The sequence below is a fragment of the Podarcis tiliguerta genome (genome assembly GCF_965153285.1).
Source record: "Podarcis tiliguerta genome assembly, chromosome: 10".
NCBI lineage: Eukaryota > Metazoa > Chordata > Lepidosauria > Squamata > Lacertidae > Podarcis > Podarcis tiliguerta.
The window spans coordinates 56,756,999-56,781,448 of NC_139543.1; the positions used below are offsets into that span (position 1 = coordinate 56,756,999).

Here is a 24,450-nt window from a genome sequence, read left to right on the forward strand (position 1 = left end):
ATGTCTGCAGACTTGGAGTCTCATAAAAGAGACAGGTCCTTATCAGTAATCAATACCTGCAATATTTGCTCATATAAATCTGCCATTAGAGAGTGATCATTTGAAATTAATTCAAGCCAGAGGACTCCATTATGGTGCATGTTATTATAGTAGAAACAAAGAAGCCCAATGGAAGTGGCATTCTTAAGTTTCAAGCATGCAATCATTGGAGCCTTTTTCCGGGAGGGTATTGCTCTCATTTGCATGTATTTTCCTTATTCAAGCCACAGCGAGGGGATGTCCATATCCCCACATAATAAAGAGGAGCTTTGCAGCCTGGGGATAATATTGTATGGAAGGGATCTCCACCTCCCAAATTGCTAGAGAAATGTACCGCACTCAAACTTTGGACAAAGGTAGGAGAAGCAAAAAACAGGGAGGTTTCATTTCAGCGTGACCAGTCAGGAGGCACTTATAATGGACCTTTCTGTGCCATAGGCAATAGAGATACATTAAAAATGGTGCAGCAGTAGTTAATAGGGACATAGATTCCAGTGACGTTATAGCACTATCAATCTGTGACCATGGTGGATGTGCTGTAACATCGCTAGAGAAAAAGAGACTTGAGAATCATTGTTGACAGAAACTAAATTTAGTGGATTGTGCAGGGAAATAGTGTTATTCCCCCATGTTGGAAGTACTTGCCAGGGCAATTTTGTCTAGATAGACAGTGATACGTTTGCAATCCCCTTGGAAAGCGCAGTGTCTAGAAAATAAAAGGCCCCGGTTCAATGCAACTAATAAGTAGTAATAAGGGAGAGACAAATTTTCAAAATTGCAGAACACTTTAAAAAAATGTAGAATGCTGTAGCTGTTTATTTGTATGACAACCAAGTCCTGGCCCATCATGTTAGGGACACAGTAATTATGGCTGCACAGGTTTCTTAATTTTGCAGAATCCACTCCCAAACCAGAAAATGATCTAATTGTCTTTACAGATGATCTGGTTAGTTTTACAGTGCACAAATGAGTTGTTGCTCATGATCCAAACATCTTCCTCCTCCTCCTCCTCTGTTCACCCTTCATTAGCAGGTCCCAGGATGGGTTACAACAAATTAAAATTCAGAATTAAAAACAGTTAAACTTGAACTTCTGAGGAAGGTGGAACTGCCAAGATGGGCCCCTCTGTTGTTGTTGGGAGGGTTTGAAAGGAAGGAAGGTAGTTTTTTGCGGCCTAAGTCACTGGCAGCCAATGCAGTTGTTTTAGAACAGGGGTTGTATGAGTTTTAAATGCAATCCCAGCCAGTAATATGTGAGCACCTGTGAAAAGTGCTTCACTGAAGGCATTTCTTTACAATGGACTTAGTCTGAGCTATCTGAGTACACCTAGATCACACTCCTCTACTCCCAATTAGATACTGTGCTCTTTGATTTACTTCTAGTTTTGGATGAACAATATGAAAGCAACAGTCATCTAAGAAGAACTAGACACTCTGTTCATTTTCCTTCAATACATATTAATCTCCTCTCAAGTTGTTTTCCTGGATTTGGTCTCTTTCCCGTTGTATATTGACTCACAGGGCTGCAATTAATCTCTCTGCATAAAATGACTTCACTGTGTTTGGGTAGTAATCCTTTTGAAAATCAGGGCACAATCTGTGCAAACCTGCAAGTTCATTTTTCTATGAGGCATGACCCAGCTCCTCTGCCTCCTATATGGGAACTTCCTTCTACTGTATCCTGCCTTTTCAAAATACACAACACCTTTTCTGAGGTGAAAGGAGCTGCAGTCTCTCAAGGACAGTCAGTGCTCAGACAAATGGAATAAATTTCTTATGTGCTGTGAAGGAATAATTACAGCTGTTTCATATCTACACAGCTATAGGGCAATCTAGCTTCTTAATATAATTATTGCCAATATACCACAACAGGGGCCACAGGCTGGTCACAGATAAAGAAAACATCTCTAATAGAATTTTCAGGACATGTGACAGAGGAATTCTAAAGTAGGGCTGTTGGCGAGTTGTTTTCTCAGCTAGTGGCTGATTGGTATAACTAGGTAGGCCTTGTAATTTGAAAATTGTTCTTTTCAAGTACATGCTCTATTCCCTGCTGTGAAAAGTGTTTGCTAACACAGCTGAGGTGATGCTGTACGACCTCTAGAATATCCTTCCATTTTCTCTAGTCTTGTAAAGTCAGTGTGAACTTTATGTGGCCTTTTTATTGATTACGAAGTCTAACTAGGACTAGCACTGGACCTATGTGTTTATATTTGTTTGAAAGTGAAATTTTAATTGACCATGATACACACACACAAAAATTTCAATTAAAAAAATCCAGATGCACAGGAAACTCAAGTTTTTTTAAATTAAAAACAATAGAAATACCAGATACACACAAGAAACATACATATACCCTTCGCAATACTAATTACCACTCCCACTCACATTATTCTTCCCTTCTCGGGCAAAAGGTTCAGACACACAAAAGTTGTTGGTTTTTTTTGGGGGGGGGGTCAAAGTCGTTGCTGGACATATGGCAACCCTGCATGAAGGTGAGGGGAAACACCTGGATAGCAAAGTTTGCTATATATGCTCCCTCCTTCATGATTTGGGATTCAGTTTTGTTTTTTGTAGCCAGTGGCCATTCCAATACAATGTGAACACATACTGCACAGCTGCAAAACAGAAAAAAAGCATTGCATACACCAGAACAAAAACAAGTCTGCTGTTAATTTTGGACGCCTAATACAAGCTGCTCACATTGGTGTGTAAAGCCCTAAACTCTCTGCGGATCTTAACCCTGGGCAGGTCTGTAGGGATGGAGATGGTACTTGCTGGGACTGAAATGAGTTGGCTCTAACAAGTCATGCAAGGGAATTCAGAGGAGCACTTTATTGCTCTGCTACCTAACTTCAAACATGCATTTTATGTGTAACTTGCAGAATCCAAACATTCCTGTTGTGAGAGATTGGCAGGGTGCCTTCTTCATACATCTTGCATTAAATTTGTTTGTGAGGAGGCATTGCTTTGCCTGATGAAAAACCCAATTATTCACACACACCCATTCTTACCTCTGTAATTAAGATGTTGTTTTCTAAAGCACTTTGAAATCTAATTACAAACTACATTCTGTAAATTAATAAATGGATGTAAATGTATGATCTGCAAATCGTATTTGCACAATGATAAGGATTTCTTTCCAACCATTTGATAAATCGCCAGTTTTGATTTGCTTAATCTGAAGAATCATATAAGCTTAGCAAGTTGTAGTTTTGTGTTGGATTTTTAAATAATTTCATGTAATTGGGTCTTTGTTAACTGAATAATCATACACGTTTTCAGTGATGTATTAGTCATAGCTATGCATGTGTGTGGTGCTTGGCTTCTGACCTTGAACAACACATGTCTAAAACTACCCATAGCATCTGTGGGTTGAGGGGTAGGTTTGTTCGTTTTTGTTGGGTGGTTTACCTTAATCCTCTTTGCAGAGAGTGTTCAATTTTGCTATGGCATTGATGCCTGCTTTGCATTATATAAAAACATATACAGAAAATTTCAACTGATTTGAGAAACTTTCAAATAACTGGCTGCAAATTGGGTAGCAGTTAAACACAGAAAATTCCCAATGAAAGCAATAGAACCTGTGTGCATGTAATGTTGCACAGGGTTTTGCCCATCAGAGATAGTCTTTGTTTTTGTTTTTAACTCTTACTTTACATTTTTACCCACCCTGAAACCTCCAACACCGATATCAGTAAAAGTAAGACAGGCTTAAAATTATTCTAGCCTGAAACAAGTGTGAGAAGAGCCAGGTGTGCCTTCCTCAGAAGGTACATTCCACAAGTTCAATGCCATGGCTGAAATGTACACGTCCGATACTTACTATTAAAACAAATATTTATACCACTATTTACTTAACAAGAAAAAATAATTTGAGGATGCACAAAGAATATTACAGAACATTGGTTAACACTATATTGAATCTAAAAAATAGATGTTATTCCAAGTTATTTACAAAGTTATTGTTTATCTTCCAATTGTTTCTAGACAGTATCAATGCCACTTTCATTAGCCGAGACACATTCTATAATTTCTTTATGCTTTTAATTTCTTCTTTATTCCATTTTTGTTTGAACATCTGGCATTTTCCATATTGATGCAATTTATATTTTTCCTAGTTTTAATATGTGTATTACCAGTTCAGCATCTTCAGTTACTAGTCCCATTATATAACTTATTAAAAAGGCCAAGTGTTCAAATGGAAATGATATCCATAGTTTCTTTTAGTAATTCTATACAGTTCTATGATATAACCATCAAAATAATTGCTGGACATGATTATCAAATGTTGGTGCTAAGATGCTACTATTTGATCACATGAATGTCATTCCATATTAAAGTATTTCTCCATAAGCAATCTTCTTCCTACTATTGTAAGTCTAAACCATTGCATCCAAATAGCAGTGGCAGCTTTAAATGCATTCAATACGAACTTCCTCTTTGCTGGACTAATGCTATAGTGAACTTTATTACACATAAAAAACTTTGCTCAAAGATTTGCTATGGATAACTAGTACTTCTACCTTGATGAGCTAGAAAACTAATACAGAGTCTGCCTTTGTCTAGGAATAGGAGCAGCCAATGTAGTACCTTCCAGATGTTGTTGAAATCCAACTCCTATCAGCTCTAGCCAGCATGGTCAATGGTCAGGGATGATGGGAGCTGTAGTCAGGCAACATCTGGAGTATACCACAATGGCTACCAGTAGTCTAGTTCTGCCTGAATATTTAAAATGGAGTGCATGTGGTTTTTGTTATTCTGTTGGACTTTATTATAGGACATAGTAAAATATCTGAATGCACTGGCTACACTGATATCTTTGGCTCCAAATTAACATGTCACAGCATGGTCTTTCATTTTTAATAGGGTTTCAAATGGAAACATGCTTAATGGATAAAGTTATCCAAGAATGAATGTTTATATTGAGTTAACACCCAGTGCTTGTACTAGGATAACAACCAAATGGACAAAGAATGTAATGGCCAAACAGGCTTGGGGGAAAAGAGTCATGAACAAATGTGGGCATACAGAAGTGAGCAGCAACCAATATTTATTCACTCACTCAGCTGTGGATCATAAAGAAGCCTATTTTGGCATATTGATATATAAATTAAATCATCATTATCTTTGTGGCAGCATCTCCTCACACACCTTTCTCCACACTTTTCTACTATTGGGTGGGCCTTCTGTTTGCTTCATTGCAGTACAACTAATATGGAAATTCCATAGGTCAAGCACAGCATGGTATGAAAAAACCCCCTTTAAATAAGCTCCCAAATTTTTATTCATTTAGCTTGCTTTTAACATATATTTCCTATTGAGGTAGTTTTTATAATCTCCTCCCTCCCATCTTCCCATTTTAAAAAATATTTATTTGTTTTTTAGCTAAATTGTTGGCTTTTGATAGCTAGCTGTAATGGTTGTATCGCTGGGGTGTGGGGAGGCAGGATTGAGGAATAAAACCTCTCATCTTCTCACCTCCATTTTTTCACTGAACACGTCAGGTCAGATTTTCTCTGCCGCTCTATCTTTGTTTATAGTGTTTTTCAAATTGATCAAGTGCTAAAATAGGTTTAGCTTTTGGAGGACCAATATCTATGCTCCCCTTTGTGAACTTTCATATTTCCTAAGTAGATCCAAATGAGCAGGTAGAAAGAACAGTGTCAAGTGGCTGGAGATTGTAACAATTTAAGAGTATGCAAAGTTGATAGGCAGTTTACATGCAAGGGGTGAAGGACGTGGTGTTTAACTGTCAAATGAAAGGCTAAACTGAAGCAAATTTATTTATTTGCATATGTCATTTGCCTTGTAACACAAGCTCTCTTGGTGACAAAGGGCTTTTATTAAGTGTACTAGCAAAATACTACAATGACAATCAGGGTATGTGTGGAAGGCCTACAGAAGGCCCCCAGGGGCCACAGGCTACCCAATGTCAGGAGTGGGTTGGTTTAGCCCCATAGCTGCATAGCCCCAAGTGCAGTGGTCCCCCCCCCCCCATACGAGCGTTTTAAAAGCGTTCACTCAGGGCCATCATTACGATGGAAGGAAAACAAGTAACTTGCTCTGGTGTATGAGATTCCCCACATTGCAATGACACAAAACTACCCTGTTCATTGCCAATTTTCATTCATTGCTCACAGCCCGTTTTTGTTACCTCTAAACTACTATTCCTATTTTGTTCATTTTTTGCTTTTTGGGGGTGTGGTGATACCTTGTTAATATCTTGTTACTGTAGCTTTTTGCAGCTGTCATTTTTCAGGGTTCAGCTTCCTTCCCTGGATCTATAGAACTTAAACATTGGAGGGATGGTGCTGGATGCATTTTTGTCTCTAGAGCACATGCACATGAGCACTAAGGCACAATGCAGTGCATGGTCTGCCATTTCACGCGTTCAGCTGTTCAGTTAGATTTTGAATGGCAATCCCAGTCTCAGTGCCTCCCCACCACCATGGACTAATACTATGGTGAAGTGTGACAGTACAGACTCAGGAAAATAATGATCTGGATTAAAAATGGCCACAATTTTACAGATTAAAGATGTAGGTGTAATCAGTAGGGCTGGAACTGCTTCAGGCTCATGCCAAGGATTGTGGTGTCCCCAAGACGTTGCTCTATTGAGTTAGCCATCCTAAAGCCACCGCTGGAAGCCCTATGGTTCATCTGCCCCACACTTGATTTCTGGACAGGGACATCCACTGAGACCTCTCTAACAGGGCACCCAGAATACACCAGAAATTTAAAGTCACTGCCCTCCAGGAGGGGCCACGGATTGGTTCATTTGAAATTACCTTTTGGGGCAGGAAGACCACCCACCAAGATCTCTCTGACCAAGGGGAATTCCCTTCCAACAGCCAGCAAACATGTGTGCCCAGGCTGGTGGGGAAGCAAGCTGAGAGTGAGGGGCCGCAATTGTCACCCACTGGGAAACCGGTGAGCGGCCATTGGAATAGCATTAACCATACATTTTTTTGTTTTTCTTCACTGACTTTGTTGTTAGCAATGATTTTTATTGTTTGAAATTTAACAAGCACTAAGCTGGTAGTGCTCAAAATACTAAACAACATGTGCCATTTCTCTCCTTCCCACCACTTACCCCAGCCACCCCCAGTCTTTATGTCCCTCCTCCCACCTAATCTCCCATGTGCCTCCTCCCATCTAATTACAAGCCAAACAGTAACAACATGAGCCAAAATAAAAGCCAAAATAAGAAATGAGGAGGAGAAGGAATAAAAATGGAAGGGCAGCTTAGTTACCAGGCAAAGCTGTGCGCCAGTCATCCTTGTATTCTGCTCCTTGTCACTAAAGAGGGCTAGGAAATCTTGCCAGGTGTTGCAGATCTTTTCAAGGCTACCTTGCTTGACATAGTCCACCCCTTTCTTTTTTCCACATAGTTTTAATAAAAAACACTAACCCTGTTATGACTTATAAATGAGTGGAATACAGGTTATAGCAGAGTAACTGAATGCAGCATACGAAATAATAGAGCCTTCAACAATAACTAAGTGCAGAAAGTTCAAGTGGTGATCACCAGTAAACTTATTTCAAGCATGTCACTATTTTCAGCATTGGAGGGCATGTTTCTTGGTCGCACTACTAGGGTGTGACTGGATGTTGGTAACTGGCTATGATATGTGCATATATGAATCATTCTATTATGTTTATCAATTTTTTTGTCGCTGTTGCAAACTCTGTTCTATTCGTATATATTTAATCTTTGCTCCTCTTTCTCCTAGGTTCCAACTATGCGAGTCCCCGTCCAGCTCATGCCAACATGAATGCCAATGCAGCTGCAGGGCTTGCACCTGAGCATATCGCTACTCCAGGTGCAGCCCTTTCCTGGCAGGCTGCTATCGATGCTGCCAGGCAGGCCAAATTGATGGGTGCAGCCGGCAATGCAACAATATCCACCGCCAGCTCCACACAGAGGAAACGGCAGCAGTATGGGAAACAGAAAAAACAGGGTACCACCACAGCTACACGTCCTCCCCGGGCACTGCTGTGTCTAACACTGAAAAATCCCATCCGGAGGGCATGCATCAGTATTGTTGAATGGAAATATCCTTTTTGATGGAGTGATATGAATCAGTATGCAAATGTGATTTACAAATATGACTAAGCATGTGCATTAGGTTGAAGGGAGCACTAGAAGGAACTACATGAGCAACAACATATGGTTGGTCTCCGTCTAGATCAGCGGGGGTAGATCTTTTATGACCTTGGTCAATCTTCTGAGGGCTGCATGCTGGTGGTGGGTGTGACCCAAAGTGACTGTGACCATCTCACCTAAACACACACACACACACACACACACACACAGCACACAAGCCCTTCCTCTTCAGCTTATTTCTGCTGATAAGCTGAGTAAGGGGTGAATCACCTCCTCCATCCTCATCAAACGACCATTTTGATGAGGAAGGAATGGCCAATTTACACCCCCCACCAGGGGTAGGAACAGAGGGGTTTAAACCCCAGTGGTGTGCCCACTTAGTTTTTTGCCAGGGCCCAAATTGGTGGGGTTTTGGTGGGGGGAGATGCATTGGGACCTAGGTCTAGACTCTTAAAGCATAAGGACGCCTACTTGTAGCAACATGAAATTGCTGCAGAATGCAGGAGCATTCATGGGCCGTCCTATGCACAAAATGGTTGGTTTTTGGATTCTGTGTAAATTATGTTGATGGGTACCAATAGAGCCATTGTCTATAATCTTTCAATAATTAAATATTGGTTCTAGACCTGAAAAATAAACCCAATTTCAAATGGCCAAGTATTCAAGAACCCAAGCCTTTAAAATCCACTTGGATTTCCCCCCCTTAATCCAGATTTTCTGATGCAGCCATGGTTTTACCTTGACCTATATTGCTCAGTTGTGCAACTTTTATTTGGCAAAGTCCATGTAGAATAGGCTGATAGTAATAGGAAGGTGTAGGTTGCAGTCTGAAGTACATTCACTTGGGAGCAGGGTCCATTACAAGTAGAAGTATTTAAGATTATTACACTAAAACACCATCTTACAACTGGCTACTATTACAGCTGATCTGGTAGCAGGACCTGATGGCAATGATGCTAAGTATTTGGTGATGGTGGTTTTTTAAAAAAATGCTTGGTCTGTGAATCTTGGAATGCATGTTGGAGAAAGTGCCCTGCCCTTCTCTCCTCCCTCCCTTCTCTTGCATGCTGGCATTGGCACTTCATTTGTGGCTTGTGTTAAGACAGACATTTTCATTACATGCAAACTGGGAAAGTCTAGTTTGATATCAGATAATAAGCCAGGATGTAATCCACTTTGGACATAACAAGTCAGGAATAAAATGCCAAAGCTGGCACACAAAGCTGGGTTTAAACACACAGATTCTGGCACTGTTCTATCTAATTTGGGCCTGAGATTAAATCTCTGGTGCACAGACTGTTCCCCATGAAACTTTGAGGGGCAAACAGAAAGATGGATTTAAAAAACCCAAAGTACCATAATCTTAATAAAAATATTATCAAAGTACCATAATCTTATTAGATGTTGTGAAATCAACTTTTGCTTTCAGGATTTTGGGTAGAGGTAAAAATGGGTCAAGAAAGGGTTCACAGATATTCCCCATCAACTCATTTCCCCCCGTTTTTCAGGTGATAGTTTTTAAATCCTCTCAATCAGTTTTATTTGTTATCCTTCCCAACATAGACACTCAAAATTTTGTCACACCATAATGGATGGCTAATTTGGGATGGGTAGTGGGATGGTGGTGGCAAACCTATATTGCTTGGCACCTTGCTTGGCACCTTGCCATCTTTAGGCAGAGCCCACAAGGGGAGGCCTGATATAAAGTATGAAATCTGAGCTGGTTGAACAGATTGATGTGTTGTAAAGTAGGAGGCTGAAAATGACTGAGCAATGTAGTCATCTCTTGAGAGATGATGGTCTTACTGAAACACATAACAAATAAACAGTTGAAATCCTCTCAGTGACTCACCTCAAATACCAGGTTCCTGAGCAGAGCACATACTTATGGCCACTATGGACTTGTTGCTGAAAAACAGTATCTCTTTGGTGAGTCCACCAACTCCATCCTACTGTAATTTATGTAACAACATATTGGCCTAGTTTGTAAATAATGCTAAGCTATGGTTAACATTAACCATAGTTAATGCTAACCATAGTTAACACACGATAATGGAAACTAGTGTGTCTGGCAGACCATAATGTAAACCTTGGCTTGTTGCATTCTTGTCCTCCCCCTGTTAAAGGAAACACAAGCCAGGAATTGCTTCACTTGCAGCTTTGTAGCTTTCAGGCTGTGGCAGCTCTTTAACAATAATTAAGGATAAGGTCTGGGCTTGCACATAAAGTTAAGCAATAGTTAATATTAGCTAAGGTTTATATACGAACTACAAACCTTGGTTAATGAGCAGTCTTTAACCATAGTTAATAACCGATGGTTTAGTTTTATGTGCAAACTAGGCCTTTCTGTGGAGGATCACCATGTCAGCTAAGACCACAATGTCCATGTTATGAGGCCATGCACCTGACTGACAGATCCTGGAGGGGGAGGGGGAGGGGCAGAGCACAGGGCATATCTGTTTCCCAGGTTAATATCTGGCCGCTGTTGAATACTGAATGTTTTCAGTATTCAAAACATTCAAAACGTGGGCCATTGATCCAATCCCGCAGGGCTATTCTAATTTTCTTAATGTGTCTTAATAATTCAAAACATTGGTAAGCAACATAGTTTGTGCTAAGGTGCACCTTTTTTGGGGGAAGAGATAAGATTTAATGTACAAAACTGGGACTCTTCTGCAGACTAATACATTTTCTACTGAAAGAAGAGATGAGAGGGGGAAACATGTTGCTATAATCATTTTGCATACTGAAAATACAGTTTCAGCCTATTTCTGTTGCATACCCAAGAGGATGTGAATGCAAGAAAAGCCCTGCTGGATCAGAACAAAAGGCCCATGAGGTTCCCACATTAGCCAACCAGGTGCTTTTGGGAAGCCCGCCAGCAGGACAATGAGGGACAACAGCTCTCTCCAGCTGTTATTGCCCTATATACCAAGTCCTGGTATAAAACTAATGTGAAACTGCACTAAAAAGCTCCATTAAATAGAACTTAATATATCTTAATTAATGGTTTTTGAGCCAGGTCATAATGAAACATTTCAGCTGTGCATAACAAATTCTCCGACCATTCACTCTCTTACCTTCCATAATTTGTATTAAAAGGAAATGTACAAAACTTTAAAAGTTGTGCATATGAGAAATTAAAAGTGCATCAACCACATTATTATTATTATTATTATTATTGTTGTTGTTGTTGTTGTTATTACTATCAATTGAATTGATCAGAGATTATTAACTCTTGTGTCTTTACAATAGCTTATACAGGTCAACATAAAATTGTAAACAGGGCATTAGCTGTCAGAAACAACGAGGACAAAATGTGCATCTGTAACCAGATGCTAATTGTTTTCTCTATAGTTGAGAATGACCTACTTTTCAGTATTTCAGTCTGATCATGAACTATCCAGCACAAATTAAAACTTGCATAGTCATATGCAAGGAGGGGTCTATTTTTTGTTTCTTATTCTCTGTGGCCAGCAAGGCAACAATTGCCTTGGCTGACCAATAGAGTCCCTTTCTAAGGCTTAATCCATATAGGTAAACGATGGCATAAAAACACAACAACATGGGGTCAGCTACACACGGAAAGCCTCCATATGCAATGACACTAATTCCCCTCGCAGGGGCGGAGGAAGGGAGTGTGTGGTGGGTGCGGGCCGCCCTGGGGGGGGGGTTACCAAATGCCAGGCGGCACTCACCGTGGGGCCTGCAGCGCACCCAAGCCACCTGTCTCTTCTGGGAGAGACGCGGTAGCTTGGGCACTCGCAGGCTCTGTGCTGCCCAAATGGTCCGCCCGCTGCCTCCCCCCCAGTTGTAGGGCGGCTGAGTAGGAGGAGGCAGGCAGACTTTGGAGGCCCTGTGGTGTGCCCTGCCCTTATGGGCGACTCGCCCTCGCCCCACTCCTGGACGTGCCACCCCAGGTGCCTGAGGGGCTTCCTCCGCCGCTGTCCCCACATAGTTGCAATAATTTATTTCATACTTTATCATACTTCCTTGCCTGGTTTGCAGTTTGTGTTGGTAGAGTGAACATTTCTACATTGGTGTGGGGAGTAATATTTATTGTTTTCCACACAGAGCTCCTCCATATAGTTGTATTTCCAGGACCTAACATGCCACAGTATACACTTGTGAACTGGACTACGTGCAGTATAGTACCAGATCTGTACTATACTACACAAGAAATTTGGATTGGAACCTTTGCAATGGCCACTTGGTTGGCATCACTCATCTATTCCATTGGAAGCATAGGGAAGAAACAGCAAAAGCAGGCCTGCAGTGTATTTTAATGAACTTCAATAGGAATAGGGGTATGTAGTTCATGACTCACATTGTACATCTGTCCTGCAAAAACCTTACCTTCTACTGACACACAGGGCATTCTTAGGAAAAGATTTTGCAAATTGGGTGTCTTCATGTGGTTCCTTTATTTGCCCAATAGAATAATCACAGGGAACAACTTAGGAGGAAATGAGAGTGCAGTCCTATTGGACCTCTGTGCTGTCCATCAGCTCAGCAAGAGTGTGGGTGTACTGATATTGATATTAGGGAGAACCAATAATAAATGAGGTTTCAGTCATTTTCTGCCCAACCCAATCAAGGTGAAAAACTGATGATGGGGAATTGACTTTGAGAACAGTTAAGTGGTGAAATGTATTCTGAACAAATACATGCATTTTCAAATAGACACCACTGTTTGGCATATTTCTGATGTGAAAGTATGCAAAATAAGCCATAACTTTTTTTAATAATGCCCTTTAACAACCTTGTGTTATATATATACACACACACACACACACCCTCAGAGATTAGAATGAAGAGACGCTGAATGTTAAAAATAATGTTAAAAATAAACTCTTACATAACTTTTAAACCCCTTGTGCTTCTTTGAATACTGCTCTCTTAAATTTCTTTTCAAAAGTTGGCAAAAGAGGGTTGAAAAATGCTGAACCATTGTGTATTAAGATTTGGGAGATATTTTCTTAAATGACAGCAATAATAGGCAGTTTGCAGCTGTATTGCAAATGCAATAAGAAAGACAGAGAATTTGGTGGGCTGTCTGTCAAATAACAGCACAGCCCAAGAGGGTAAAATAAACTTGAAATTAAATCTAAATAAAGAAAAAAAACTTTTAAGAAATCTATGTTTACTCTGGCACGCGACTGGCCTACTGTGCTTTTGACATATTAGGAAGAAACTTGGCTGGGAGGGTTGAAAAGCACTTTAAAAGGCATATGTTTCTTTTCAAAATACAAGGGATTAGGAATGCCTTCATTAAACAGAATTCTTTGGAATCCTTCCCCCTCTTCCAATATTATGTATGTATGTATATATATATATTTAAAAATCAACCTTCCTTAACTCCATTCCTCAGACCATTTGAAATTATTATTTTACTGACTATTTTTGCCAATTGTGTGGCCTTAGCTATCTATATCCCCTTTCCAGAAGATGATTCCAATGCTACTAATTCCAATCTGGTAAGTCCTTTACTTTCACCATTATTTGTTGTTACACCTTTTACTACTTGCTTATAGGTAGGTTGTTTGAAACTCAGCACAGTGGCTTTTGGGAAGTCCGGAGAAAAAAATCACATGGTCACATCAGATGGCAGCCAAGATGTTTGGGTTTCATGGCTTTAGGCTGGCACTTGTTTTATCAGGATTACTTCTAGGGGGGGAAACGTGGGCATTATCAGCACTGCATATGGATATCAGTTTTATACCTCTTCCCCCAAAGAATCATGGGAACTGCAGATTGGTGGAATGCTGAACATTCTGTTAGAACAAAGGTAGCCAATGTCGTGCCCTACAGATGCTCTTGGACTGTAGCTCCCATCATCCCCAACTGGCATGGCCAAGGATCAGGAATGAAGAGAGGACACCTCACTGACTACCCAGTCCTAGAAAATCCCATCCCCATTCCCTCCAGTTACAATTCCCAGGCTTTCCCAATAAGAAGGAATGGTAGTTAAACTGTTTTAAGTCTGTAGTGCAGATAATGCCTTGAGTTTTTTGAATTTATAGTTATGACTTTTTGCTGTTGACTTTCCTCCCCTTTCGTTAACAAAATGCCAGAGTATATTGTGAAAGTGATATCTATCTATCTATCTATCTATCTATCTATCTATCTTAGTAGGTGTTAATTGTTTCATTCCTGAGCTTTTTCTGCTGTGTCTGTTTTATGAAGGGATATTATTTAATTGATCAAGCCTTCCTTTCGGGTGATGAACAGTTTCAGGGCTATGTTCTAGGGCACCTTGGCAGGTGTTCTCATTATAAATTTGCCCTTTGAAAGATGGTGACTTTTTTTCTATTCTTGCCTGGAATGATTAGTGTTTCTACTAAACGCAAATGGCAATGCCTGTGTTTCAGCATAAGCTTGTCTGGTGCTGGGGTGTGGGGCAGGGGGGAGAAAGGGAAATGTGTTTATATTTGGCTTAGCATGAAGTCATAGCAAATATATGAAAGAAACAAAACTTAGAGTTGGACAAATGGAATGCAATCCATAACAACAGGACAAGCTATTTCCCCTGTTCTTTCCTGAGAGGTTGACTGAGCTCAGAACTCCCAGAGCTGTGAATGGGAAAGCCTGAAAGCCTCAGTCTGCATTCATTCCAGTATTCAGAATTAACCAATTGAGTTTTTTGAAAGACCAGAATGTGGCTATTCTTTTACTTGCCCCCTAAGAAGAATCACTGGCATGAAAGAGAGGGGGGGGGTTGTGTGTGGAATGAAAACTTGCAGAGGGATGGAGCTGGAAAAATAATAATTGCCTTTCCAAAACAGAGACAGATGAGCATGTATAACCATTCTTCAGGCCTCGGCCACCATGATGAAGTATTTTCATGAAGCAGCTTTGAGTGTGTGGAAGGAAAAACAAAGGCTTTGGAATGCATCTTTGGGGGAATTATTGCCTAGCAAGTTGTAAGTTTTTCTTTGTTGCTTTGCAGTTTGATAGAGAGAAAACTGGGGCTGGTTTGGAATCCTTTTTAGAGATTTGAAGGGTTTTACCATCAGGTGAAGCATGTGCAGGAAAGATGTTAGTGAACTGGTGCATCTGACATGTTGCTGTTTTCCACCTACAAAAGGGAAAGGCTGGAACTGAGGTATAGGCTATTTAGAAGTGATGTTGGTGTAGATATTTGCTCCTGACCATAAACCCAGTATTAAACACACACATACAGCTCACAATGTTATAGAAATGGGATTCCTCCAGACAAGTACTAAAGAAAAGCAATAATCTGTTGAATTGGTGGTGCATGACTTTTGTTGTGTATTTTGATTTCTATACCTATATTTAGGTTGGATATGCAGATAATGCATAACTGATAAAATATATTTGTACCTAGACTGCATATGCAGATAGCTGTTAGCAACATATTTTTACACTGATGGATTTGTCATGGGCAATAATTTATCTCACTCAAAGTTGGTAGTTGTGGGTAAGTTAATGTACATGGTGCTATTTAGGGTATCATAAGCAAAAACACAAGTCCCTGCCCCAAGAAGCTTACAGTGTAATTTCAACAAAGACAACAGAGGGAGTCAGAGGGAGAAAAAGCAGACTGAGTTAAATGTAACAGGGGAACATGCCTTTGCCAGGCAGTAATGCATTCGATACTGACTTAAATTTCCAAGGGATTAAAATATTTTTCCAGCCCTGACAAATGGTCTGTCTGTCTGTCTGTCTGTGTGGAATTGCATTGACTTATTCATTCTTAAGATTTGTACACTTGTCAAAGTTTTGTGGCATCCATCCTGTTGTAATTTAGCCTTGCCCTCAGATCTCTTGCCTTGTTATAGCAGAGAGAGGCTGCAGTTGCTTTCTACTAGAGCTCTAGTTAGCTGAGTATCAAAGTGATTAGTTTGTTTTTGGAAAACATTGGATGAGACGGTGGGTTGAGATAGAAAAGGCTGCTTCAGAAAACAGCACATCCTGCAGAGATGGAAATCGGATGCACTTAGAAAAGAGAGCCATTTTATTGGAGAAAATTGCCTCCAGCCATTACGAAATGCAGCAAGTTGTGCTTGCTACAACAACCAAGGGGCAAAATAGTATGGCTCCAATCCAGATCTGTAGATTTATGCGTGTAAGAGGACTTTTTCATTTCTCTTCTAAACAGCAGCAACCCTGTTTTGTGTCTCACAGTATCAAAAGTTCTTTTTAAGGGGTTGCTTGCAGTACAGGACAGAAAAGAAAGGGGAAAACCTGCTGTGCACTGGTAAGCCAAACAGAAACTAGCTTAGCATGTTATCTGAACCCGGACTCATGATTAAGTTCTCTTCTTACTTACCACAAGCCAAGGTTTTTCTTGGCAGTCAGAGATGAGTTCAGGATCACAGACAAACCACAGTTAAGCAAAACAAACTATGCCTTCATGTTGCATGCAAAACAGGCCTATGACACTAATAGAGCTACCACTGTATCAGAATAACAATGCAGTTTTTAAAAAATCAGATTTTTAAAGTATGAGTGCTCCCGCATTTCTACCCAAAGAACAATCTTTCCAGATGAAGAAGTTTCTTGTGCAGTTCACTTCCCTGCTTTTGAAAGCAATGCTCTTAAATTTATAAAGCTCCTCAGCAAGGCATTCTTCCCCTATCATCTACAATCCTTTACTGTGGGTCATTTGGTATAGCTCTGAGAGAGTCTTGTAGAAGGACTCAGAACCATCCCCTGTTTGAAGATGCTCTTTAGCTAAGTCCTAATTAGCATGAATCATTTTTTGTCTTGATATCTTCTATAGCCAATTGGGTGGGTGGTGGGTTGTTGGGGTTTTTTTGAGAAGAGGGAGAGGAAGGTGGAGTTGGTCCAGCTCTGGAAAACCAGATTTGTCCAGCTGCTCAGGGGAAGCCTTCACTTGGGTAACAATAACAAGTCTGGCTTCACATTCACTTTGTAATTTAATTCTGAAAGGAGGAAAAAGGAGTTGCCATAGCAACTTCTACCGTCCTGATTTCCAGAGACATGGAGAACCTTCTTCAAGAAGCGCATTATCCAATATATGATGTGTAATGCTTTTTTCCTTTTCTTTTAAGGTTTGAAGGAGAAAAATATGTGTTTATAAGCTGATAACATGCCTCTTGGATTCTGAAACTCAGCCAGCAGAATGTGGAATAAAAAATTGTGCAGGATTTTAAAATAATGAGAGCCACTGTAGGGTAATGCAGAGCCAGTGTGGTATAGCAAGGGTACAGACTTAGAACTTGGGAGACATGGGTTTAATCCTCTGTTTAGCTGTGGCCTATGGCTACTCTCTATCTCTTAGCCTACAACCAAAAAGATCAAGGGGCTGAGGCAAAATGGTACCCGCTGGTTATTGCTAAGAATTTATCTGCACAGAAAGCTGCTGTTAAAATGAGTCAGATCTTTGGTCCATGTAGCTCAGTACACTGGCTGGAAGCAGCTCTCCTGAATTTCTGAAAGGGATATTTTCCCGACATTACTGCAGATCCTGAGGATTGAATCTGGCCTGAAGATGCATTCCATGTGCTCTGTCATTGAGCTTCAGCTCCACTGAATTGGGCACATCAGCCAAAACATTTCCCCTAGTCCTAACTTGGAAATCAAGAATTGTTTATCCATTGCCTCAATTTCAGCTGTGTTTCTTAAAACACTTACAGGAGTCTCAGTGCCATAAGTGAAATTACTCTGAAGCAACTTATTTATGGCTTATGGCCTTTGATGGCAATCATGCTGTCCTGCGAGGTTATCCATTAACTTCAGTAAGGGCAAGGTCAATCCCTTCTTGTCCTTTTGTAACAGAAATTTGAAAGCAGCCGTTTCTGCCGTCTTTATATCTGTTTCATCCCCACTAAAAACCTATTATGCACACAAATGGAAGGGGATTTTATTAAACGCAGAGCCATTTTGGAACTAATGAACTCCACTGAGGCTTTGGCGAAATTGCAGAAATGAAGAAAGCTTGCACACATGTGTGTGACCTTGTACAAAGAACAGTGATGCACATTCTCTTGATGTAGCTGGGAAAATTGGAGCTAGTTTGAAGGGAATTGAAGCCAGCCTTGCAAGAGAGGGCCATAATTGATATGGAGTCTTTCTACTTGTTTTCCCTGCAATTATGTGTTAAAAACAGAGATAATGTGCCTCCACAATAATGGAACTATAGCAGCCTAAGATAGGAAGTTGAGAGGGAAATGCTTCTGTCTCGTCTGAGTGACATTCACAAAATGGCTTGAGCCTGGTCAGTGTCACACCATGTTGATAACATAATGAGGTTAGGACACATCTTGAAGCATACTGTTAGGTTGATTGTTTATGCCTTTTGAGGCAGGAGGGAAATTCCTACTGCTGTTTGAATAGCTCGACCTTCCTTTCCTTGCCGTAGCAATAGCGGAAAAACCATCTGTTTGCAAAACTTGAATTTAAAATGTCATATTCTGCATTCACATTAGTACATCTTTACAGGTGGATGAGAGTTACTTCTTTTCATTCATTCTCTGAAAACTGAACTGTGCTTTCTGAAGCAAGGAAGATGGAATTGTTATGTCTCTGCGAAAGACTGTGCTTACTTGCTTCCCATCTCTGGATGCCTATGAGAGAGAGAGCATAACTGTCTGTCTGGCTTGGTAACTAGTGATTAGTTTTGTGGCCAGCTGAAAAGGTGCCTGGTCCACATTGGCAACGAAGGAGTGGATTTTGGTGTTACATTAGTGCTGTAGATTAATATATAGCAAAATCTATGAACTGGCAAAGACATGGCATTTAATTCAGAATTTATAACAAACATGATTACATTACATCTTACTCAGCATTTTCATCATTTTAACTCCCCCCCCCCCCGCTCTATTCTTTTGCAAACTGCTTTATCTATGTTACAAGCCAAACATAGATGTAGAGGATTTAATGGTGATGAGTTATTCAGAGGGACTTTAGTGGCTCTTTTAATGTAGTCTTAAAGCCTAAATAATTATAGTAAACCAACAATTATGCCACATGCATATATTAGCAAGGAGTGAGGAATTGGTTCAGCAAAGTGAATATCTTAGCCATTGGCCACTTGGGAATAGAAAGGTTGTTTTAAAAATATATTATAATAAATATACCCTGAGAGGCTCTGGGAAAGAACTAGGCACTGTGAACTTCTGGAAGTTGATCTGGTCCTGCAGTCTTGGGATATATATGCATTGCCTTAATTTCACATGATCTGGCACTCGTGATAGCGTGACAGAGCACTGCCCTCCATCTTGTTACTGGTCCTGGTTTGCTTTCTCTCTTCTGGGTGTTATCTGCTGTTATTGATTAAAACAGCAAGAACAATACAGTGCAAATTTTAAAACATAATTCTGTCAAAGGCTGCAACTGTGGAAGCTTTTATTATCCTTCATCTCTTTCCCACATGCTCCTCATTGGTAAAATCAAGACACATTCCCAGAAAGTAAAGAGCATGAGATTTAAAATAAAAAATAAAAAGGGGTGGTGGGATATTCCAGAAAGGTACAAATGGAAAACATACTTGGATGTAAAGACAACATAATCCATAATATGGTTTGTCCTGTCATTACCTTTCAGGATGGAAAGGTAAGGATCAGACAGCCAGCTTGTGGGTTATCCTATCCTCATATCCACATAAGTTTTCCATACCTGAGCAATTGAAAGGCTTAAAGGTAAAGGTAAAGGTACCCCTGCCCGTACGGGCCAGTCTTGACAGACTCTAGGGTTGTGCGCTCATCTCACTCTATAGGCCGGGAGCCAGCGCTGTCTGGAGACACTTCCGGGTCACGTGGCCAGCGTGACAAAGCTGCATCTGGCGAGCCAGCGCAGCACACAGAACACTGTTTACCTTCCCGCTAGTAAGCGGTCCCTATTTATCTACTTGCACCCGAGGGTGCTTTCGAACTGCTAGGTTGGCAGGCGCTGGGACCGAGCGACGGGAGCACACCCCGCCGCGGGGATTCGAACCGCCGACCTTTCGATCGGCAAGTCCTAGGCGCTGAGGCTTTAACCCACAGCACCACCCGCGTCCAATTGAAAGGCTTAGTGTTATGTGAATGCCTATCACCATATGCTCAAAAAATGGCATTTGATAGTGCATATAATGCCAATCCACGAATTAACAGGAGTAGAAGCAAGTAGATACAAAAGTGACATTGCATTCTTGACCTCAGAGCTTCTTTCTGTGTTGAAGTATAAAGTAAGAATGTAGTAGGCAACGTCTTTTCTGCCCAGCCTTGACTTGAGAATCTGAATGATGCTATAAGGGGACATCTAGCAACAAATTTATCTGGTGTATTTTTAGGACCAACCCTACATTTGTAAGTTGTTTCATATTGCTTTTCACATTTTATTTTAAATTGTTGTATCTATGTTTCTAGAATTTTAATTTATGTACATGTACATGCTGAGCCTATCCAACTTTGGACTCTGATGCGTTACAACCTGACCCCACACAGCAGGTATACAACTCAGATGTGGTATCTGGGTCACTTCTTGTGGTTGCTGAACTTAATGCTTCTGATTGTAGCTTTCTGTTCCCTCCAACTGCGATGTCAACACCTTTTGCCACATGGACTATATTTGGCATTTGCAAGGTCCAGATGCCTGATTCCTACTGTGTGCGTTTTCCAACTACAGCATTTCTGTGATTCCCCAGTTAGTTGTGTTGGCACCTCTGCAGCTGCTTTTTGATCTGCCTTGTTAAACTTGCACTGATGGAAAACGTTGGGATTTTGGAAGATTTCCTGCCTGGCTTCCACTAGCTCAGTGGCTGCAAGGCTTGCATGCAGGAGGGTGGAGGGAGCTGAAGTGGAGACCATCTGTGTGTGATAGTCTTTATCTGATGTGCCAAAATTGCAATCCTGATTTTTTTTAACTGTTACTTTACCTAATGAAAGCTTGGCGGGTTTGTAGTTACAGTACTTTCAGACCTGATACAATGAGAGGTGCATTTCAACTTAGCTTTTGTAGTCACATTATAAGATCTTAAGTCATTTTATTTATAGGATTAAATATTACATGTTGGATTTTTCAACTGTTATGATAATAAGCAATAAGTCATTGCAATTTATCGGGAATGAATCATGTTGTGCAAAACGACTTGTAAAAGGTACAACATTTTCTTTTATGCACCATTTGTTACTTGACACCATTCTTCCCCCAATTACCATCATGGTATATTTTATTTTTCTTATATGTTCTTTGTCTTTTCCTATTTCTGTCTTTGTACATTTCAGCCTGCAGACACATTGGTCTCTGTCCATGCAATGTGTGGTATAGTATACTGTGGACAGGCATACTAGACAATGTATAGGCTTTGTGCACAAGATGCAATCAATGCATAGTGTTTGAATAAGCATAATACATAATTGTGGTATTCTCCACAAGATCACAACCATCAGGATGTTCTCAGCCCTCTCCTACACCAGTGCGCAGGGCTTGGACCCAACTCACAGTGCTGGCCCACCCATGAAGCAAGATGAGGCGACCACTTGAGGCACCAGGTTCCACAGGGGCAGCAGATCCTGCCTCCAAGGAATGCATCATCCATTGCTACCATGGTGGGGGCTGCCCTCTGCATCCTGGGCTCTGCATCCACCTGGCATGATTCAGAGCAGGCTGGTTTTACCCCTGAGATGACCTTTAATTTACACTTCAGCTGTCTAATGAGGCTCATTTGATTCCCCCTCCCTTGTTCCTGATTTGGACCTTTACTCCTCTCTTGTTCCTGATGTAGAACTTCACTCACCCCTTCTTTCCCAGCAGGGAGAGGGGCATTTTGAGGTTCGCCTCAGGTGCTAAAATGTTTTGGGTCACCCCTGCCAACTCATCATAAAGAAGCATAGTCTTTTCTTCCCTCCTCAGTCTTACAAACCATCTTTTGAGATTTTTTTCTACTTTCCTTCATCTTTTTTCCTTCTCTCTACCACTGTCGCTTATAAAGCATAAACATGCTTGCTTTTGTACATCTGAGCATGATGTCATACCAGCCGGCATGGGCATAGAGGCAAATTGCCTCAGTGTCCCTTCCAGCCTCATCACAATAATAATATATATTTTATATCACTGCACCACTAACATTTAAAATATGTCAAAGAACATTCAGTGAACATAAAGCTTACCAAAGGCTTGTTAATATTCCCAAGCAGCCTTAAAGCCTTAGTTTCTCTCCTCACACCATACACCTTTTATACTCAAAAGGCCAGAAACTGGCATTCAGTTCTGGCAGTTTTTGCTCCCATATGAAGTATCCAAAGGGTGGGGCATAACAAATGAAAGCAGGCATCTACTGATGGCAAACATAGTTTCTTTCTTTCCCCTTTTTATAGTGACCTCTTATGTGCATAGTCATCAGGACTGGAAGAAAATATTGAGTGGACATGTGAAAAAAATCCTAGAAAATACTCTATGAGAAAGGAAACTCAGTGGATAAATTCTGTTTTTATGCTTACAGTTTAAAACCGTAGTTGTCTGACTAAAAATTGCTCCTAGTCTCATGGCAAGTTCAATGTACATTATAACTGCTACATGACCAGGCAATCATCTGATTGCTCTACTGCATTGCCAGATTGATTTTCAGCCCACAATGAAGTGTTGTACACAAGGTCTGAAAATCAATTTTGATGTATAGTATACAAAACAGGCAACTGCTTGGTTGTGATGCAGTTCATATTGAATTCAGTGCATAAGACTAGTGTAGTTTTCAGGCTTGTGAATAGATCTTCTTACTCAGGAATTTATTTATTTTTTACTTAGAGTGGCTGGTGAGCTACAATAATTTGAGCAGCTACTAAAGGCTACAGAGCTGGAAAGGAATAGTTACAAACCTGTCCAGCAGTATCCACACTGTAGGACTAAGGGGTTTTGGTTATTTTGGCATAGTGTGAAACAGAGAGGAAAAAAGCAATGGAGGCTACTCTATTATGGTGAGTGGAGCACTGCCTCTCCAATCTCAGACTGCCCTCAGCCAGACTTCACCTGCCTCCAACCAGTCAAAAGAGTGGCAGTGCTTGTCAGATTCCTCTTCCTTGATCTCAGTGTCACCCTTATAGAACTCAGTGGGGAGGAGGATGGGAACAAAATTAGAATTAGTTGACTCTGGTTTCATTTACTTGAATTCCCTGCCTTCCATTTTTCTAGTCCCAATGGGCATCAACTACCACTGGGAGCAAGTACTTGGTGATTGTCTAGCTGGGTTATTCCTTGGTTATCAGTCTTCATTGCAGATGAGTGGGTAAAATACTCTTAAGATGCATACCCAAGTTCACCAGACGGATTAATTCATTCTGCTAGCTCATTTGCAAAGCAAAGCAGGGTCTGGCATGGTTTCAAATTGGATGGGGGAACCGTGTGTTGAGATTCCTGTATGGCAGGGGGTTGGACTAGATGACTCTCGGGGTTCCTTCCAACTCTACAATTCTATGTTTCTATAATACCCTTCACCAACTTTGCTGTGCTCACAAAGCTTAGCACTTCCACCTTCTTCCAATGAACATTTATGGCTGAAGTGGGAATCCTAATCTTCATTACGATCATAAACAAAGGAAGTGGTTTTTCGGAATTCAGTAACACTGAGTAGAATTATAAGGTTTTAAGTATAGGACTTGGAAAAGTGGCACATCCTACCCTCTCAAACCCACCATGGGGTAGTTACATCCCCAGTTCTTTGAGAAAAATGCATTTCCTTATAGATAAAAGTAAAGGTAAAGGTAACCCTGACCATTAGGTCCAGTTGCGGATGACTCTGGCGTTGCACGCTCATCTTGCTCTATAAGATGAGGGAGCCGGCGTATGTCCGCAGACAGCTTCCGGGTCTTGTGGCCAGCATGACTCTGGCAAACCAGAGCAGCACATGGAAATGCCGTTTACCTTCCCGCTGGAGCGGTACCTATTTATCTACTTGCACTTGACGTGCTTTTGAACTGCTAGGTGGGCAGGAGCTGGGACCGAACAACGGGAGCTCACCCCGTTGTGGGAATTCAAACTGCCGACCTTCTGTTCGGCAAGCCCTAGGCTCTGTGGTTTAGACCACAGCACCACCCATGTCCCTTCCTTACGGATACCTTATTCTGAAAAGCAGCTCTTGACCTCATCATAGCTACAGCCTAGGAAAGCAATCCTGTTGTAAGAAAGCAGCAAGTCATGCTCAACCATTCTAGGAGATGCCAGGGATTGAAACTGGAACCTTTTGCATGCACAGAATATGCTCAGCATTGAGTGACACTTGTTCCTTAATTCAAACAACTGATTTGTAAAATATCAAGTACCTTATTAATGGCATAGTTTAAAGATTGAACCTTGGAACAAAATACAATAGTTTATGGTAGAATATCCTTTGACAGCTGT

At 40.8% G+C, this 24,450-nt stretch overlaps 1 protein-coding gene across 35 annotated transcripts in view; it reads left to right on the forward strand.

Annotated features, from left to right (window-relative positions):
* The window catches only part of CACNA1C (calcium voltage-gated channel subunit alpha1 C), a gene marked incomplete at its 5' end in the record, with an annotated part of 496,619 nt that overhangs the window by 96,146 nt on the left and 376,023 nt on the right, over positions 1-24,450 (forward strand). For 34 of the 35 annotated variants that reach the window (XR_014502586.1, XR_014502587.1, XM_083401690.1 and 31 more), the window contains 2 exons: positions 7,775-8,096; positions 13,520-13,625. The exons of the other annotated variant lie outside the window; for it this stretch is intronic. Coding sequence is in view for 32 of the 34 variants with exons in the window: in XM_083401690.1 (XP_083257816.1) it covers positions 7,775-8,096; positions 13,520-13,625 (428 nt within the window). The remainder of the gene's footprint in view (positions 1-7,774; positions 8,097-13,519; positions 13,626-24,450) is intronic. 35 annotated transcript variants of the gene reach the window in all.